The sequence below is a fragment of the Xiphophorus hellerii genome, chromosome 1 (genome assembly GCF_003331165.1).
Source record: "Xiphophorus hellerii strain 12219 chromosome 1, Xiphophorus_hellerii-4.1, whole genome shotgun sequence".
Classification (NCBI taxonomy): Eukaryota; Metazoa; Chordata; class Actinopteri; order Cyprinodontiformes; family Poeciliidae; genus Xiphophorus; species Xiphophorus hellerii.
Window position 1 is genome coordinate 23,662,786 of NC_045672.1, and position 19,913 is coordinate 23,682,698.

General features: G+C 38.2%; 1 protein-coding gene across 2 annotated transcripts; it reads right to left on the reverse strand.

Annotated features, from left to right (window-relative positions):
* Positions 1 to 29: 29 nt before the first annotated feature.
* bltp3a (bridge-like lipid transfer protein family member 3A) lies at positions 30 to 19,441 on the reverse strand. 2 transcript variants are annotated; one of them, XM_032576929.1, is made up of 21 exons: positions 19,212 to 19,441; positions 16,287 to 16,449; positions 14,861 to 14,899; positions 14,567 to 14,658; positions 14,303 to 14,492; positions 13,271 to 13,411; positions 12,998 to 13,168; positions 12,495 to 12,675; positions 12,244 to 12,330; positions 10,835 to 10,999; positions 10,416 to 10,561; positions 9,402 to 9,543; positions 8,361 to 8,554; positions 6,557 to 7,758; positions 5,525 to 5,697; positions 5,302 to 5,441; positions 4,702 to 4,852; positions 3,931 to 4,196; positions 3,712 to 3,820; positions 3,496 to 3,587; positions 30 to 2,840 (listed from the first exon to the last, which is right to left on the reverse strand). In XM_032576929.1, the coding sequence occupies exons 1-21, from the start codon at positions 19,253 to 19,255 to the stop codon at positions 2,724 to 2,726; spliced, it is 4,005 nt and encodes a 1,334-aa protein (XP_032432820.1). In that variant the 5' UTR covers positions 19,256 to 19,441; the 3' UTR covers positions 30 to 2,723. The 2 variants fall into 2 exon arrangements, with proteins under 2 accessions (XP_032432820.1, XP_032432734.1); XM_032576843.1 differs by having other exon boundaries at positions 3,694 to 3,820.
* Positions 19,442 to 19,913: the final 472 nt, after the last annotated feature.

Consider the following 19,913-nt stretch of genomic DNA (forward strand, 5'->3'; position numbering starts at 1 on the left):
ACTGCGAGAAAAGACAAATTCACATCAAAAATGTTTTTAGTAATTTATTTAGTCTCATTCTCTCATTGGTTCACAGAACCAGTTTTACATTAGTCTTAATGGAGTGATGAGTACCATAAAGCCATTATACTTATACACAAATAACAAAAACCATACTGTCCAGTTTTTCTGCACCACTTTAAACATTTCTACAATGACTCATATGCATTCTTTTTGAAGTGACTCACATCAAAAGGAGTGTGAGTTCCTGTGAATTGACTTCACCAGTGCAAGTAATTCACAAGGCATAAATTTCACACAAAAAAAAAAACAAAAAAATCACTTCAGCACATGCATTCTGGGTTGAGAAAACGCCTGTAACTCTACTTTTCTGCTTCTCTTTGCATGGCACAGTGAGTGAGTTACATTGTCATAAAAACCACTGGCCTGCTGTGGACTGCAAAGGAAGTCTAGTGTTTTAGTGGGAATTTGACTTAAAAGCTCCAGTTTTTCATTAAAACAGAGATGCTACTTAATACTAAGGTTTCACAGAGGAACTACAGGAAACTTCAAAGCTACATGTTGCATCCAGCATAGAACATATTTGTCCATAAAGGCCATGCAGAAACTAAAACGGCAAACGGTAATAAAAAGATCACATGTATTGAGGTAAATGGGCAGTATATCTGCTTTAATACACCAATATATTGAGGATTATTCTGGAGTCTGCATGCAGCTGAGTGTAGAATACAAATTTCTGATACATAGCCATCTCAAAAAATGTACACTGAAAAATATGTAGCATTTCCTTTCTTCGACAGGTTTCATGTAAAATTAGTGTCTTCCTATTGTTTAGATGGACAACAGTGGTCTTTAGAGAAGCAGATCTGTCTGCTGTACAGCTGAATCTTAAAATATCATTGAAAAGTTCCTTTATTTCAGTAACTCAGTTCAAAAACTGAAAGTCGCATAGATATATCAAGAGAAAGATATATCAAGAGTATGTTTATGTTGATGATACAGAAATAATATCGTACGACTGATCCAAGGCCATTTTTTCAGATGTAATTGCTTTTTTCCATTTAATTTGAAATCTAAGCTGCTTAAAGTTCAATTTTGTCAGTCTTACTTTGGGTTTTTATCAAACCCAAAGTCAGAGCAGCTGTCTATTATGACATTTTGGAGTGTTTTGGTCTTCTTTCTTTTTAGATATTCTTTTCACTTTCTAAAGTGGATTGCTGAAATAAAGTTTTAAATAATATTCTACTGTGTTGAGAGATGCAACTTCCAGTGTAATTTGGCTAAAATACTTTAAACAGAAACTAGAGTGACACGTTTCTGCCACCAGAGGTCTCCCAGGTACCTTTACACAGCTACAAATTGGAGCCAAAAGATAAAAAATAGGACTTTTACTTAAACAAAGTCCCTGATTCAACAAAACAACAAATGTTGGCTTCTTTTTCCTAAATCTATCCACTTTCAAATTCATTCCTGAACAAGATTTTCTGCAGGAAATAATATTGGCAACAAATCCAGATCAAAAGAGTGACTATTCCAGTTATTTAATCTTTCAAGCCATCAGTACCACTTTTTAAAATATTGTTCTAAAATAAGAAATAAAAAAACACTGAAAAATGACAAATAAATATAGTCAAGTAAAATAACACAAAGACATCTAAGTCCACCAACGTAGCACATGTTTCGTCAGTTGTTTCTTGGCAAGCTACAAAGTTATGTTAAGGAGACACAATCACAAACCTCTCCAGAACAGATGATTAAACTCTGAACAGTTTTCTCCAAATGTGAGGAAGGGACAGACTGTAAGGCATGCTGTCTTCAGTAGATCTTCACCATCAGAGGACATTAGTCAACACAGTATAAAAGAAATACTTCAAATAAAATAAAATAACACTGGGGAATAATCCAACCTGCTCCGTGAAAAGAAAGAGAGCTTGATATGAGTGTGTACTCTACCCACTGGTGATACTCTGAGAAAAAGGTGGAAACTGAGATGCTTTAAGCTTTCCATGAAAGAAGTGGAAGCTTGCTGTTATAAATAAAGTGCATTTTTTCACCTACCTTTCACAAAACTGTTTAAATTGACACTTCAAAATAAAATTAAACATGTGTTTTTTTTTGTGCTATTTTACACCAAACAAAAGTTAACGACACAAATCCAGCACTAAAACTGTCAATAAAAAAATGTGCTACATTTTTTTTCTATTGAATTAGCACTGCTAATTGAGCATGCAGTGTAAAAGAAGGGACTGATGGACTAGCAGCTGTCTGGCAGTGTCTGTGCAACAATTCCATAATGCACAATAATAAGTGGAAAAATTTAAAGCTTGATCATGTTGCATGCTTTGTTTTACACTAAAACCACACATTGACTTCCCATCACCCTGATTTGTTTGAGATAAAAACCAGAGTAAATCTATTAAGCGTATCAGGAATGAATATCTAAACTGCCAGAAATAAAAAAGAACCATTGTGTACCTAAAAATTAACTCAACAGGCTCTGGCTTTCTAGTAACAGCTACAGGGGGTTTGTTTGTAATCTCCCGGACTGTGTGAGCCAGTTGGAGGTGATATGAAGCCACGGTTTGGATCCACCGCCCATTTTCCTGGATTTATCTTTAGAGATGATTTAATTGAGCTCTGCTCTATTCTCAGCATCAAGTCTGAGACATCCAGTCGCCGTTCTTCAGCAGCCCCAGAGGTTAGAGATCAGCGTCTAAAGAGGATTAGAGCGTAAAGGTGGGGTCGTACTTCCTTACTTCCTGGAGAAGGCGCTCTCTTTCAGTCAGGGCCTGTGTGAGGGCAGCCTGAGTGTCCCAGAGTTGGCTCTCCAGTGTTCGACTCTACAAAAGCAACATTATGCTAGTTAAATAATAGCTGGTATTTTGACACAAAGTTGGACAGTATGTGGATTTAACTGTAACAGGTGTGATAATAAAACCATTAATGACTTCCACATGAGCACATAAACTTTTTCAAATGTAAAAAAGACAGAGTAGAAGTAGAAGAAAAGTTTGAATGTATTTGAACATTTTTCCATTGTGTGGAAAAAATCTAAAAGTCGTTACGCCCTGTGAAATGCCCACGTATTTTAATTTAATTCAGAATTCCCTTTGAAGCATTGATTTTATTTTAATTTGCATCACTATAAAATAGGATAAACCTGTGTCATAGGCTAGCTGATAGGCTTGTCTAACACCAGTAAAACAAAATGACAGATCAAACACTGGCCATGTGCTCAATGTTTTGGCGAATATTTCTGCAAGGGATGAGAAATCTATCTTTTAATAATCAGCTCTTCTATAGAAAACAGCTTCTTCAACAGAATTTCAGTCAATTTTACAGAGCGTGTAAACATAATCCAAATCAGTTTGTAAGTAGCATCACCTAAATACAGAAATATAAAGCTACTTCTATTTTATTGAGATAAAATCAATAAGAGCTATTTTCTCCAATTTTTCTCTAGTAAACCATTAAAAATTATTTTTACCTCCTTACCTTACTTTGCTGTTGGACCGAGTCGGCGCCATTAAAAGTGTCAAACCCGGCAGCAGGAACACCTGCTAAGGGTTTAGTGTTTGCACCCTCAGCTGAAATTAGAAAAAGATAATGAGTTTTCTATTCATCTTTCTGTGAAGGTGTGACTGCAGATGCATATTGTGTTCTTTGTGCTTTTCAGATTATTATTTAATAAACCTATGCTGTTTTCTCCACCTTTGATTCTCATAATCCCATCATCACTTCGCTGGAGCAGCAGCTGATCTATAATGAATTTGGCAGGGACAGGTTGGGGAGCAGTGGGGTAGATTCTGGGACCATCGTCCTAAAGAAAACATATCTTAAATCATTAACCTATATACTAACGCTGGATACAAAAAGTTGTGATGTTTCTTTTGAGGAATAAAAATTTGTAGATTAGGATCATTGACTTACCTTTAAAATTACAGTGACGTTGGACAAGTGTAATCTTATTGGCTGACCATCTACACTGAACTCATCTTCAAGGAAAGGGCCGATGTTGGTTACTGTTGAGGCTAAAAACTCTGCCTGGCAGTCCTGAAGTCTCACATCCAGAAAACCCAGTGACTCATCCAGAGCAGAGCGCAGAGCTGCAGACGGGCCCATTTCCGCCCGCAACAAGAGCGCTGGAGAGTTTCTGCAACCCTGCCTGTCCTGCATCTGAGGCGGTTCACCTGCAGCTGCACAAACAAAGATGAGGATAATTTATCTGTACCCTGTTTATACAAGAAAACATGAGCAACATTCTAGTTTATTCAAGGTTAACTGCATCCTCTTCACCATAACACTGCATGAGATCATGAACTTTTTTTTTGACAAGAATAAAAATGCTAAAATAGAAGAAAATCCAAATGTCTTATCAGTTATCTTTAACACTCATAGCATAATTTAAATCCAAATGTGGCCTGATATTAAGTGTTGTGACACACATATCAATTAATCTTTGAAGACTCACAAACTATTCAAATTACTTATAGAATATTAGCAAACAGAGAAATAATAATAATAATAAAAAAACGCATAAGAAAAGAATAAGGTTGATCTTTTCACTGGGTTTTTGTTTCTGTGTTCAAAAATAAAGGATATTAGGAGGCAACTTAAAAGAAAATTTTAATGAAAGTCTTTAACATTTAAATGACAAATTTTATGCATCATTTTGAGGAAAGATATGATAATTCAGGTTACCTTGTACAAGACCAGCCAGGATGTCTGATTGTCGGACGTTTCCCAGCTGCACTGGGGTTAAATTCTGCGCTTGAACAGCAACTATTTGGTCTTCTCCCTGTACCTCCATGGTACACGCTGTCCCACTCAGGATCAGAAGCAACACTGAAGACTATAATTCACCTCATTAGAAGTCATATTATACGCTTAAACATTTAGATTTGCTTATTCTTTTTTCAGAATTCTGAAGTACAGTGTCTGTGAAAACTTCACATAACAACTCAGCCTGAGCATTGATGTCATAAATGTTGCAATTTACTGTTTGTTTTTCCAGTATGCAAAGATAATACCACAACTTCAGCAGTTCTTACAAACTGGACACACAAACTGGATTTCCTTTTGAGTATTTTTCACAAAGTCAAAATTTTGTAGAAAAGCTCAAACGCACTATATTGCCAAAAGCATTAAATCAACCTTGTGGAAGGCCTTAATATCACCAGTTCATATGTGAGTGAAGGAAGACAGAGTATACACACACACAGCTCAAGTGGCAAGTTATATGTTAGCCATGAGTTCTTTCTGGAACAATCAATGTGTTTCTAAGTGGTGACAGTAACTCACCAAATCCTGAGAAACGTCATCAGTGCTTTGAGAGAGAGAACTGCTGAGATCAGCTGACGATCCCCCCTCTGTCCCTGGGGCGGGGCTTCCACGGCTGCCTGCAGGTGTGTTGTTCAGACGCAAAGACTCCACACCTGATTCTGGAAACATAATGCAATCGTAAACTAGACGTCCTGTGTATCACTCAGGTAAAATGATCAGGAAACTTGGCAGTATTAGATACCCGAGTCCATGAGAACAACAAAATTGTCACTGAAATCACTATCGATAGACAGGTTTTCATCAGGGAGGCTGCCGTCCAAGATGGCACTATCAAAGGACTGCTGGGAGTGCGAATGCTTCAAGGATTGGTGATGCAGATTAGGGGAGGACTCTTCTGAACGCGGATTCAGTTCCCTGAGAACACACGCATGTTAAATTAAACTGAGATCAAAAATTTCCATTCCAATGCTAAATATCTTTTGAAGAACAATTTTGTTTACAGAGACATAATCCATTTTATTTGTGCTTTCAGTGATGTGTTTTTTTTTAATTTCCATTTTATTTACCGTTTTGTTTGTTGTATCTTTTGGATATTTAAAATATGTTCCTGTTCCAGTGTTAAGTATTGTTTACAATGTTTATTGGTCTTTGAGAGGGTGAACTTGCATTATTATGCCATTACCAATATTTTACTTGAAATATTGTTTTCAAAACAACAATATTAATGTTTATTAAAATAATTACTGGGACAATTTATCACCCAGCAAAATTTGTTATCGTGTCAGGTAGGTGAACAACGACAACGCAGAGCTAGAGCTACAATTGAATAATTCAGATAAATTTATTCATGCATCAGTACAGGCCAATCAATCTGCAGACCAAAATCCAACTGAGAATCCAAAAATGCAGATTCACAGAAGCTCTCCATCAAATCTGACTGAACTTAAGATATTTTAAAAGAGGAATGGGCCAACATTTCCCTGCACATACAGATAAACACAGATAAACCCTTAGAGACCACAAGGGTTTGCACAGCTGGCAAGTCTGAAGACAAAATGCACAATATACTTCCAAGAATTTGATTTGTGAAAAAAATTATTTGAAAGCCTTGAACATTCCTTTGGCTTCATATTTATTGCAAAATTTCTAACAAAAACATTTCAAATAAAATACATTAAAGTTAGCGGTTATGACTATCCATGTGAAATATTCAAGGGGTATAAATACTCGAGGAAGATGCTGTGGGTTTCAATAACATAAACTGAGGACTCACCTGGGCTGAGCACTGAACAGTTTACTCATGCCTGAGCCTCGGCTCAGCATGCTGAAGGCATCTTTCGTTATGGAGAAAGCCCCTTTGGTTAGATCCAGTGAGGCACTGATGGCGTCTTTGGTGGCATCCTTGGTGACGCTGATTGCACTCGTCAGCTCCCCCTCCAGGCTGAAGGTGGACGATTCACGAGAAATCACTGGGGAGGGTCCGAGTGAGAGAGGAGGCGAGAGACCGGGCGTCTCCTCCTCCGTTCCCAGTCCGTTCTCCTTCACCTCCTCCTGCTCCTCCTCTACGGCCTCGTAAGCCTGCTCCACCATGCCATCTTGGTCCTCCTGATCGGCCGCGGCCGTGTTGACGGAGGAGACGCCGTTTTCCAAACCACTGTCCTCCAGGATGTCGTTGTCAGAGTGATGAGTCGGGGAAATGTCGGAGTCTGTCATGCTGGGGCTGTCTGTTTCCGGAGTCTGGGGAAGCTCTTCCTCTGGGGCAGCGGTGGCAGGGGGCAACAGCAGACCCACTTCCACTGCGTCCACCAGAAGAGCAAGACAAACCGTAGGTGGTTTGGATTTCCGGCCGGCATTTTGTTTATTACCTTGCAGATCCCGGCTCAACTCTGCCCCCAGTCGAACCATGGCATCCTTCATCCTCAGCAGGGCAACATACTGGTAGTGATTGAGCCACACCTTTAGTGGGGTGATGGTGTGTGCCAGGAAGTGGATAGAAGCAAAGGAGGCGTCATCCTGCTGAGGACCGGAGGGGGAAGACCACGAATCACTCTTAAAGGCAGACGGGTGGCACATCCACACCGACATGGCGAACGGCTCAACAAACAGTTGAGTTTTGCCTTTGGGGAATCGCCGAGCTCCATCGAAACCAAGCGTAACGCGGGACAAACTGAGAGACCAGATATCCTGGGATCGCAGTTGCTTCCTGTCCAGAGGCTGCGGCTCGGTTTCTTGAGCGTGCCGAAGAAAAGTGGAAGGAACGGGGTGGAAGACACTCGGTTCTCTGGGGTAAGGACAAGGTGGCGTCGACTGGAAGAAAGAGCAGCTGGTAAATTTTTCACACATGCTGCTGAGGTCAGCGGTGGAGCCATGAGGGCAGTTGCGAGTGTTGCTGAAAACCATTTGGGGGACAATAACAGAGAGTGACTGTGGGCGTTCGGGATGGTCCAGTATTGAGGAATCCAGAGGTATAATCAGCTATGAAAAGACAAAAAACATTCACAACTTTAAATACTTATACAGACTGAAACAAGTCAAGTGACAGAGAAAGCAAAACGCTATAGAAAGCAGAAAAATAAAGGGATTGTTCACTATTTTTCACAGAAATATTCAAGCATTTTTAAGGTAAGTTTTCAAACATTTCCAGCACCACACTTTGGAGAAAAAACAATACAAATGAACCAAAGAAGGCAGTTTCAATTCACCATTTTATGATATTATTTTTTAATGTTATTAGTATTGTACTAAATTCTACATCCTACACCAGGGAAAAGATAAACTGAAATATAACAGAAAGCTATGTTTTGAAAAATGTTCCTGCAAAGTTTTCTGGCATTTAGCAAATAGAAATAATTTTGGCAATTCTAATTAACCTAAAACAAGGAAAGTTTGGTCTGATTTAACTCCAGACAGTGAGAAAAAAAATGTGTATGTGTCTTTTTAAATATGTGGTTTCAACTGTAAATAACACTTTACAAATCAAACGTTGGATTGAACTTTATTACAAAACTACGCTGTTTGAATATCAAGCACGTTCAATGAGAGCATCCGTACAAATCCTGAAAATGTTAAGTGTCTACCTTGAGGTGAGCTGCGTCCACGCGGATGTCTACATGCTCGTCAGCCTTTTTACTGTCTTGCAAATGGTAGAATGCTTTGACCTGGTCCAGGGTCTGCAGAAGACCCCTGGAGAACAGATTGATCCACAGCAAGCTGGCTGCATCCACACACAGCTGCAGGCTGTTCAACTGGACATACAGATTTGAAGTGGGGACTGGGAGAAAAATAAAAATTATGGACATTCTGGTAAGAGACAAAGTAAGAACATACTGGCTGGCAAAGGTTTACACATCTCTATTAAAACGCCAGGTTTTTATGACTTTTCCCACCTCCAATACAATTTTTTTAAAAACATACATAGTGACAAAAACAAAACATTCTTTAAAAATAGCTGCGATAAGCTACAATTTCACTCACTGTGACTAAAACCCTTGTTCCATCAGATGAAAACAAAACCAGATCATGATGCTCTGACCACTATGTTTCACCACCACCATGGAGTTGCTAAATTTTGGAATCGTGGCAAAAATTTCATTTAGTTTCACCAGACCAGGACACATTCCCCCTGAGGTTTTGAAATAAAACTACGAATGGATGTTTTGTTTTTTGATTTTTTCCCAAGTTGACTTCTTAATCAGTGGATACACATATCAAAGCCGATTATTATCACATGTGCAACACAACCTGCACTTGACAAAAACTGCAACTTCTTCAGTATTTGTGGTTGAGTCTTCAAAAACAAGTTTTCATCTTTTTTTTTAATCAGTTGTTGAGAATATGTAATTTAATAGTAATATAATTGTATTGAAGTCTACTGAGGCCTAAAATGAGACTAAGCTTTTTAATAATCTTCAGAAACCTTATAATGATAGGGTCAGAACTTACCTGATGATAAAAAAACTATTGAGATTACAAATCAAAAGGTTTATCAAAATGCAAATCAAATAACAAAAGTACACAAATAATTTTCACCAAATTTTACTGAAATCAGTTAAACAATCATTTTAATCAGTAAATGCAGTAAAATATCAATGTAAAGTGAAAAGGGGCCATGCAGGTACCTGGTAAATTGGAGTTGTCAGGGAAGTAATACTCTGTGAACTGCAGATGAACTGCTGGGACGTTATCTGGCAGACGCTGAGCTTTCCGGTTGCAAGATATTAAAGAATGAGTCTTCTTGTTGTGACGGCCCCTTGTAGACACCTAAGTGAATGACGATTAAGTCGTTAACTGACATATTGTTAAACCTGAAATTTATTTGCTCATAGATCAGAGAGCAGAAATGAGAAATCATTCAATTGGCGAATAAAAGCAGAAAACAGAGTGAAGATCAAAGAGTTCCTTTTAGAAACTAAAAAAAGGTGGGAACCAGGCGTTCCCCCCGGGTATCGCTTGCTTTTATCAGATGGGGAACCAAAACTTTCTTGCAACTAAAATTACCTTTGACATTCTCATTTGTGATGGAGTCACGGCTGAAAATGCAGAAGCGGGCAGACTGCGTCATTTATCGTAGTGGTCAGGGGTTTTGTCATTTACAGGTGCCTTGGCAACAAAATGAGGGTATTTTTCAGACTCACTTTATAGTGATGCCGTTAATAATAAAGGAAATGAAAACAATTGCCATGCTGTCCTTTAAGCTCCCCTGAGTGTTTTCACTGATTTTCCATTGAATTGCAAAGTTCACCAGTAAGACAGTGTGATGCTGCTCTATAGGGAGTTTTGCTCTCTGTGTGCACACTGTCAGTTAAAAAGCCTTGAAAGCTGCTGATTGAGCAAAGCTTATATTCTGCAAGTGATGAGCACACTGCTGGTAGGAAACAGACTGGAAAGGCAACGATTAGTACAACTTTTTTCCCTTGAAAAAAAAAAGAAGCAACTTTTTAACTCATCTCAGTCATTTGAAGAGAAAAAAATGTTGAAGCACAAATGTTACTCTAGCATTGATTCAGTCATTTTATGAAGCTGGTATGAACATCAGCGTGTGTCGAACTGTTTTACTCCATCTACAGAGATTTCTGACTCCATTAAATGTCTGCATGCAGTGTACATGGAGTCAGTTTGAGATAAAAACTTGCCTGGTGAATGTCCACATCATCCATCCTGATCACCACGCAGCTAGATCGCAACCTCTTCAGGATTGAATTTAAAGAAGCGGTTATTGAGTTCCTGCTGGCTGCCTGCTCTTTGTCAGACGGGTTCGTCTTGGGGCTAGTCTGTCCATCTAAAGTTTGCAGATGAGAAGTAGAGACGTATTTGGGGATATGGATGAGTTGAAATTAGCTTAAAAGCTGTTATTATACCAACTTCAGTTGAAATGAGGAAATTAAATCCGATTATTTGATGAAATGATGTAAAATAGTCAAACCCTACCAAAAATATGTCCTGAATGACACATTTCCTGAAAAACCTTTTGCCACTCGTCCATTCCTCAAATTTTTTTGCATTTATTACATATAAAAAGAAAATATATTTGGAATCATTTTTGAAGTTTTACCCTTGGCAGTCTTTGCAGGAGAATCTTTGGCCGGCCCCTCAGAGTACGGCCCTGGAAAACCACAGGCCTCGGCTCTTCTATGGTACTCCTGCAGCAGTTTTCCCGCCCACTGAGCCTGCGCCTCCATGGCTCCGCTATAGCGTTCCCAGTGTCGGCACCCGTCAGCTGAGCAAAAAATCAACAGCCAGGAGCAGCTGTGATTCAGCCATCATTCGAAACTCAAACAGACAGTTGTGCCTGCTTGGACACAAATATCCTACGGAGCTTAGATAAATACCAAGGGTTACGAGGGGGTAAAGGATGGATGGATTTGGGAGATGACTGGTGCCTGTCTCCAGCAGTCACTCGGTGGAGGAGCGCTACACTCTGAACAGGTCGCCAGGCCTCCCTAAGCTTTATCGTTAATGTTTCCAGTTCACACTGTCTTCCATCGGTCAGAGAGAGGGTCTCTGATTTGACTTAAGAATCATTTTTGTAGACTTATCTTGAAGTCAGTTAGTGCAAGGTGTTCCAGATGGTTTTTAATTTGTACAGACAAGTCAAGCACGATCATTCTTTTTCTACTTACAGTCTTAAATATAAACATTTATCCATATGACTGAGGAGATCAGAGTTTAGGGTAGAGCTGTGTTTTGGAAGTTTCCCTAACACTGTTTAAGTTGTTTTACATGTTTTCATGGGACAAAGAAACTTTCTTTTTGTAGAATGGTAAGCTTCGAACGGTCTTGAAACTCTCCTCAGATCAAACATTATGGAATAGGTTTTAGACTGGAAATGGTGCAAACTGTTGATATAAACAGTCATGACACTAGCTGACTTGCAGCAAGTGACCTTCACTTTTGAAACAAAAAGGATGTAAAGTTTATCTTTCATTTAAAAAAAATTTTTTTTGTCATGTTACGACCAACACTGAGTTTGCATGCCATAGATTTTTCTTAGTGAACGTTTCAAGAGATACAAATATTTTATACGTACTTGTTTTCTAACTCTGTTTTTCTTTACCTGGCATTAGTTTGTAATTTTGTGAATACTGGAAATATCTAATGCATATCTCTTTGTTACTTTTGGGAATGTACAATTGTCACAATGTGGGTATTTTTTTTGTCCATCTAAAACATTTAAAAATGAAAGAGCAAATGCTTTTGGCTTTAACTGTAGCAATTAGAACTTTGTTTAACTCAACCTAATAAGATTGGAGGGCAGCTCTACTGTTTATTGCATCAAATATTCCACTGAGGATTATAACACTGGGCACACTTTCCGACGCCATTAGTCTGCATGAACAGTGAAGCTCCCAGCAGCCAGTCTTGTGTAACTAGTCTTGTGGTTACACAGAGGGCATCACACAGCCTCAGGGGGGAAGCAGCAGTTAAAACGCAGTCAGAAAAAGAACCAGTCATTCCTCTCACCAGGTCTGTGAATGGGATAGTAGTCAAAGCCCAGCTTCCGAAAGGTTAGCTGCATTGCACCCTGCAGGCCCGGCGGGGGAGGCTCATCTGTGTGGCATCACATAAGAGTTGTTTAAAACAAGCTTGACATAAATTACCCACCAAATAATTAACGAAGTGTAATATCTTTAGTAATGACATTAAACACAACCTGCATTTTCCAGAGAAATAAAGCGACATGAATAGTATATGCAAATGTACTGCCTTCTAACCTTCATCCACTGAAGAACTGTCATTGCATATGTGTAAGTCCAAGCGTGATATGAAGGTGTGGTAGGACGACTCCTTGACATCATAAAGATCAAAGTACTGACTGATGGTGTTGGGGGTGCTGGTGGAGGAAGGCAGGTGTTCAGTCCAAAGGCTGTGGATCACAGGTGAGGGAGGAGCTGTCTAAAAACAACACAAAAAAAATTCAGGATTTGTCAGAATAAATCAAATTGTGCAAATAAATAAATATCATTCCTGGAGAACATGTATCTTTAATAATTCTTGACTTCCTTTTGATCTACAATGACATACTCTGACAATAATGTCACCAGATTTTGAGGAATTGAATAAGGAGTCAGAAGTGGGCAATGCCTAGGTTTAAATGACTCAAAAGATATTTGTCTAGAGTCTGATAGGTTTCTTATAGTAGGTATTTTCTGTCATACTGACCAAATTGTAAAAAATACACAAAAAAAAAAAAATTAAAATAAAAAAACAGGTAAACCTGTAAGGATTCAGCAGTCATGCTCTTCCTCTGCTGGGCTGACTTCTCCATGGCCTCACTCAGAGATTTGGCATAATGAATGATGGCTTTGAGCTGAGAGTCTGTCAGTACCCACAACAGGTCATCCAGAATAAAAAGCAGCTTGGACGCCAGCACGTTACAGTCCTTTATCTAGAAATAAAATATGAAGTCAAAGACTTATGACAAAGCAACAGGTATTTATCTCAAATCCTTCCACAAGCAAGTGCATGTGCATTAAAAATCTAGCCCTACTCTGCGTTTTAGAGCGATGCGAATGCGTCCCTGGTTGGTGATGAGACGTAATGGAGTGCTGCCGAGGTCCTGGTCGTCACTCTCAATGGCGTCTGCCTCAATTCGCAGTGTTTGCCAGTTAATTTCTTTAAATGTCAACACCTGAAAAAAATAATTCAATCAAATTTCACGTTATGATCAGGACAGCAAAAAATCACAAAATGGGCAATAAATGACTCACTGCCCAGAGTGGTACAGCCTACAGGATGTTATAAACACATCTCTCACTTGCCAAACAAGTTTTCGATTGCTTGTTTGCAGCTGCGTTGTATACAATATAAACACTGTCAGTAATCCGTATTGCTGACCACAGCAGCAGGTTAATTATGCTAAAACTGGCATAATTAACCTGGTCTTCATTAGCCTTCAGTTTGGTGCTATATTAAATTTTCTTTGTTGCAGTCGATCATGTCTAATTCAAAGTCTAAAATATGTGAACTAGTCAGCAGATTGTTTTATCAAACAGGGATTCTTTAGAACATCATTTCAGATTCTGGAAATCTTTATTGCATTTGTGGCAACAAATACAATAAACAGAGCTACTTTTAGCAGTAGGGCCACCTTAAATTGAGACAATGATGAAAAGCAAAATATAAAGAGTAAGTAATGACAGATTTTTTGAAACACAGTTTGCAATTTGTGAAAACATGCAAACAATGAAAAGGGATTCTTAGTTTTCTCAGTTATTGCTAAACTCTTCATCAATCCAAAAACAAAAATAACAGATTAATATATTTTAAGTATTCAAACATCACAGTTTTTTTGTTTATCAAAATGGGCCTATAAGAACCCTACAGTAGGAAAGAAGGGACACATACAGTGATTTACAAGGGTTCACTGTTCATCCGGCAGCTAACAAAATCATGTGACCTGGTTAAATGATTTACTGCAGATTTAATAAGAACATGTGGCTTCAGTGACAGAAATTTAGTTGGCTGTGGTATGGCCGTCAGTGAGAGCAGAAAGAGGAAGGCCTGCAGCATAGCAATCTACCTCTCCTCTCTTGGGGTCAGTGATGCGGGTGTAGCGAAGGTCACTGCGCTGCCACTTGGGGTTGAGGCTGTTGCCCTGCAGCTGCCACAGCTCAAAGGAGGCGTGGAAGGCACGAGCCTGAACCTTGATGGTAATGGAGTTGATCCGGACAGACATGCCCTCTACCACTTTCTCCGCAAAGCCGTACTCGCTGAAAATGCATACATGACAGGTAAAATAGTTCTCAATTTGAGACACTTCAGCTCAGGATTTTAGACGGCTTACCTCTGCCCTGCTGTTATGGCAATAGGAGAAGGGCCGTTAGGTGGACGGGGCTCCTCACATGTCCTCATCTCAACCTCAACTTTGTCCAAGAACTACACAAAACATTGAGACAGCACACAATTTGTGCTAGTCCAGAAGTAATCTAACATTTTTAATGACGTCACAATAATGAAATTTGCAGCAGTAAAGTGCAGAAACAAATGCTACAGTCATAACAGAGTTAAGTTATATTTTAACGTAAGAAAAAAAAAAAGGCAGCTTCACTCCAAATAAGGATTTCATCATCATCCTTACCAGGCAGATGGGACTTGTTTTCAACTTTGTCCATTGTATCTGAAAAGACAATAGTGTGTCACTCAAGAAGACGTCACACAGTGATGTGCACAACTGGACACAAAGGCTTAGTGAGCAGAGAGGTACAGAACAGTCCAAATTTACCACAGAAAATCTGAAGCGTAAAACATTTTTACTCTCCTATCCTGCTCTGATCTGAGTAACTAGTACTACACTTAGTATGATGGACCACTAGGTGAATGATAGAAACTTTACTTTGATTGGTTCAGACGGATTATCAAAAGGTCATATATAGATTTTTGTTTAAACTGTTCATTAAATGCATCAAAACTTTAAATTATCACCATTTCTGTCTATAAACCCAACAAACAGTATAACCTCACTTTGTTTTGAGTTTATCCCAAATATAATGAAGGCTATAAACTTTTACGGTTATGCATTGAAGGAGAAATGTAATGTTTTCAATTTCTTTTGAATTTGAAACTATGAAAATTATCAAGAAATCTGCAGAACATGCATTAGAAATTAACAGATTAAACATGTAATAAAAGTCTCACAAAAGAGAATCTCTAAGTAGAACACAAAAAAAATGCAATTTTAAATCATTCATTTGAAATTATAAGCCTGTCCTGAGCTCATAATATTTATGCACCGCATTTACCTAAATGTGTATCTTGAAAAGGGTTTATTATAGATTTCAATAATAATTTCCCCCCCAACCAGATAATTAAAATTATTTTAAATAATACTAAGGAACACTTTTATCTTGTGAGAGTATTCCACAGCTAAGGCGATACATTCTAAAGCATAATGTCAGCAGCAGAGAAAATAACAACCAAAACTGCAGTAGTCCATTTCAAATTTTTGCTTTTTAAATATAGTAAATAAATATGGCATCAGTAAACAACTCTAAAACTAAAAGGTTAAAGTAAAACAAAACTCTACAGAGATAATTGTTTGTGTCCAACATTAAGGATAAATCTTTGCTCAACTTTAGGAGTATAGAATCTTGACATGCAGGATTACTGAAATGGTTTTTAAAACATAAAGCAGTCGGCCTGTCAGCTATGCGAACACCAGCCACTATATCTCAGAATCACAGTAGCCTCTAGCCTTTAGTGTGCCTGTGAATCACAACTGGCCTGTCCATTATCAGCAACCAGTCCAAATCTCAGGGGCCAGAACATTCAAAGCAGAGTCGCTAGTAGTTTTAATCTTTATGAATCTGCCAGTACTCATTTCATCAAGTGCATAGAGTAAAAAAAGAAAAGGATCTGCATTATTAGTGAAGAGAATTGTTGTTTTTGCTTTGAAACTGAACTGTGGCACAGTAACAAAGTGATGCACTTTTTAAAAAAAAAAAGGAATCTGACCACCATGTTAGATAAGCTTCACAACCAGGCTGGATGAGTCAATAAGGACGTACCCTAATGGCGGCCTTATTGCAGTAGACCCGTGTGACGGCCAACCAGGTCGGCAGGTCCAGCATGTTCTGAAGAACCTCTTCATCTAGCTCCAGGTTGGACAAGTGTCCCTCCCCCTTCAGTGTGCTCAGGTTGATCTTGTCCGGGGACAGGTTCTTGGTGAACCTTGGTGGAAACAAAACCATGTAAGACAACATTTTGGCCTATATAGGAAGGATGTTGCCAAACTATTCAGCAAGAGAACAATGTGAAAATTCCATATCAGATGCAAAATCAGAAAAGTCAGCAAACCTTTCAGTCACTATGTTCGCAAAGCTGATAGACATTCCCCAAGGACTTGCAGGTCTTATTGCAGCAAAATGTGGTTTGTGGTAAACGCTGACTTAGGGGGGAAGAATACCGTATGTCTCCACAAAACACTTTTGTGGAGATTTTATTTTTGTATTTTGTGTTAGTGTATCACAGGCATCTTCAACTCCAGTTCTCAGTTTTTATGTGTACCTGGTCAAACACTGCTGATTCAAATAGCTGAAATACCTCCTCAAAAAGTTATCAATTTGTCATACAAGGGATATTCCTAAAACATGCTGATTACCTGCGTTTGAAGACTGACTGATTTTGGACACAACCGGTCTGTCACATAGAAACCAAAGACAATACATTTAAGTTTTAGAGTAAAACACAAACAAATGTAGAGACGTGCTATGAATACTTTAAGGCATTGTAAAATACATGACTAAACAAAGCTATCTCAAATATCTGTAAAATTCCTAAAATAAAGATAACAGACAGGAAATACAGGAAAGCTATGGTTTCAACTTTAAATTCTGAATATTTAAATGGCAAGACTCGTGTTTTGGCATTTTTCTTGACTGAAACGTAGCTCTTGGTACAGACTTCAATGCAGGATCATTTTAGCTTGCTTAAATTGTCCTTTTGTGTGGAACAGTAAAAAAAACAAAACAACTATTATTAATTGCATACAAACTCTGTTTAGTTCCCATGGAACATTCCAAGGGATGTTGATTTTTCACAAGCCTTAAATGATGACATGAACTGACATAACAATGTAGTTTTTTTTTTACATCATAAGCACTTGGATTAGCAGTTTGGTAGTAAGCTTTTTTTTTTTTTTTAACTCAGATTAGATCACAGGTCATAATGAAGCTATTATTTATTGACTAAGTAATGCCTTCTGCTAGACGAGATTACAAAGGATTAATGGCTGGAAACGTTCAGGAAGTCAAAAGGGAGAAAGGAGTCTTTGTATATACTTTGCCAAAAAAGAGCAACGATTGAATTAAACTAAGACCAATACAGCTCATAAAAAAAAGAAAAAAAAAACAGAACTAGGTAAATATGAAAAACAAATAAAAAACAAACAAACTTTGTTTGACAATATAAATATATTTGCTTTTCTTCCTTCTGCTATATATGTTCTTTATCTTTCACAGAATAACCTGCTTAAATTGAACACTGACTGAAACAAAAAGCTGGAGCAGAATAACAGTTAAATACAAAAGCCTCTGTCCTCCCTCTACTGTGGCCTTTTACATGTGAAAGAACCATGACAAATTGATTAATTACCACCGGCTGGTAAAATATGCAAAAACTAGAGCTAAAAGGGGAACACTATCACACCATGGTAACACTTTTTTTCTCCTGAAAGTCAGGTGGAGAAAAAATCTGCTCCTGAACGCAAAAACTCAGAAGAGATTAATTTTAAAACCCTTGTTCATGAGTTAAACTAACCTGCATGATTTGGTTGTTCCCTTCTTTACTCACATCTGATTTTAATTGGCAGGTGATTAGCGCGCTTCTGCAGGGTTTAAAGACAAGCTGTTGGACTTCTCATTCTTATGAACCTGGAATGTTTGGGTCTGATACATCTTTCATATTTCTAAATGCCATTTTTCACTTAATCTTGAGAGTAATCATTCTTTTTAGAAATAAACCATGTATTTATGGCACATATTTTTTTTTACAACAATCAGGCATAAAATATGCCACAAAAATACAACATGATGGAAAAATTAGACCCCTAGATTGTAGAGTAGAAAATAATTCTATCAATTTGTACACTGTACATAATGCAGAATTCAAATCTCCCTACTGAATACTCATGCCACTACACAAGAGGTAACTAATATGGGGTGCAACGGATATCTTTGTTTTCCTGAGCACTGGTGCTGCTCCCAATACAAAAACACCCTGGATGAAGAGCCACACCAACTCTGAAACCAGTTGTGCCTGCATGTGACAGCATGAACACATCTATAACGTGCAGTAGGGTGAGTAATGGAGGACCATGGTTGGGGAAACATTGCATTGGAGTACAAACTAAAGAAAATGTTGATGGCTAATACTTCTCATCAGATTTAATCTTATTTGGACCAGAAATCACAAAATAAAAGCTGATGTAAGTCAGTGCTCTGACACGTTTCTATGGTATGAATTTGAACTAATTTTAGCAAACCACCTAACTAGAAACTATCTTTAGAGTTGCATGAATAATTTTCTGAAGCAGATTATTCCTAGGAAATTACTCCCCAGTGTAACTGGCATGTACTACATATAGGTCGATTTATCACAAGCAGCTGAGATGATAAAACCAATTATTTTAGACATTTTTAGGTTACGAAATTAAAGGTCGATACATAAAACATGGCAACATAAAGCTGACGAGAATAAATAGATGTGTGGGAAAGTGCTGCTCTCCTGCAGGTTGAGGCGTCTGCTGCGTGACCCCGTTAAGTCGTCCCACTGTTTTTTTTTTTAATGCTGCTGTTTATTAAATGGGTATTGTGAGCTAAAAAGTAACCAGCCTTGCTGGTTACGTTCGGTGTTTTATAAGCACAACGGCAATGACGATTCAATCATTCATCGCCCAGATGGGCTAACTGGCTAACAGAAAACCAAACACTTACCTTGACAAATGTTTCAGAATCTGCTTTTTAATAATCCCCGCCATTTCTGCTGCTAGTGTCTATGACGAACAACGTCTGTGGCTTTTCTAACCGGACAGGCATACATTAGCTGTCAGTTACTTCCATAATGAACATGGCGATAACTGTGCATCTTGTTAGCGGCTGTTACCTCTTCGCTAAACACTGGACTGTAGCTAAACCCCAGTCTCACGCGCACGCGAGTCCACGTACACGTAGCTCAAATGATGGAAAAAAAACAAAACAAAAACATCAACAGTTACGACACGATGCTGCCATCTCCCGGTTGCGCATTGTAGATGCATTTACCATTCATAAAATGAAACTTGCTTGTGCTGTACACAAGTTTTGTTGTTTAAATATTATTTTCTGTCTGCTGAGTCTGTTGTGTCATTTTTGACGTCAAATGAATACACAGTGAACACCATTGTTCCTTTTCTAACATGTATATTATCTATTCTCAGTCTCATTTTCATAGCTATTATATTGAAAAATATAAATAGGAAAAGTGTTTGTTTTGCCTAAAATATGCTATTGTTTTTGCTTGTATTTTTCATTTTAATATTTTCAGTACCAGAGTTTTATATCTTTACATTGTTGTCCATCTTGCCACATGATTTGAAATATTAAATCAAGCGTCATGTACAGTTACAGTTCTCAGCCTTGTTTAATCAGTGCTGCTAA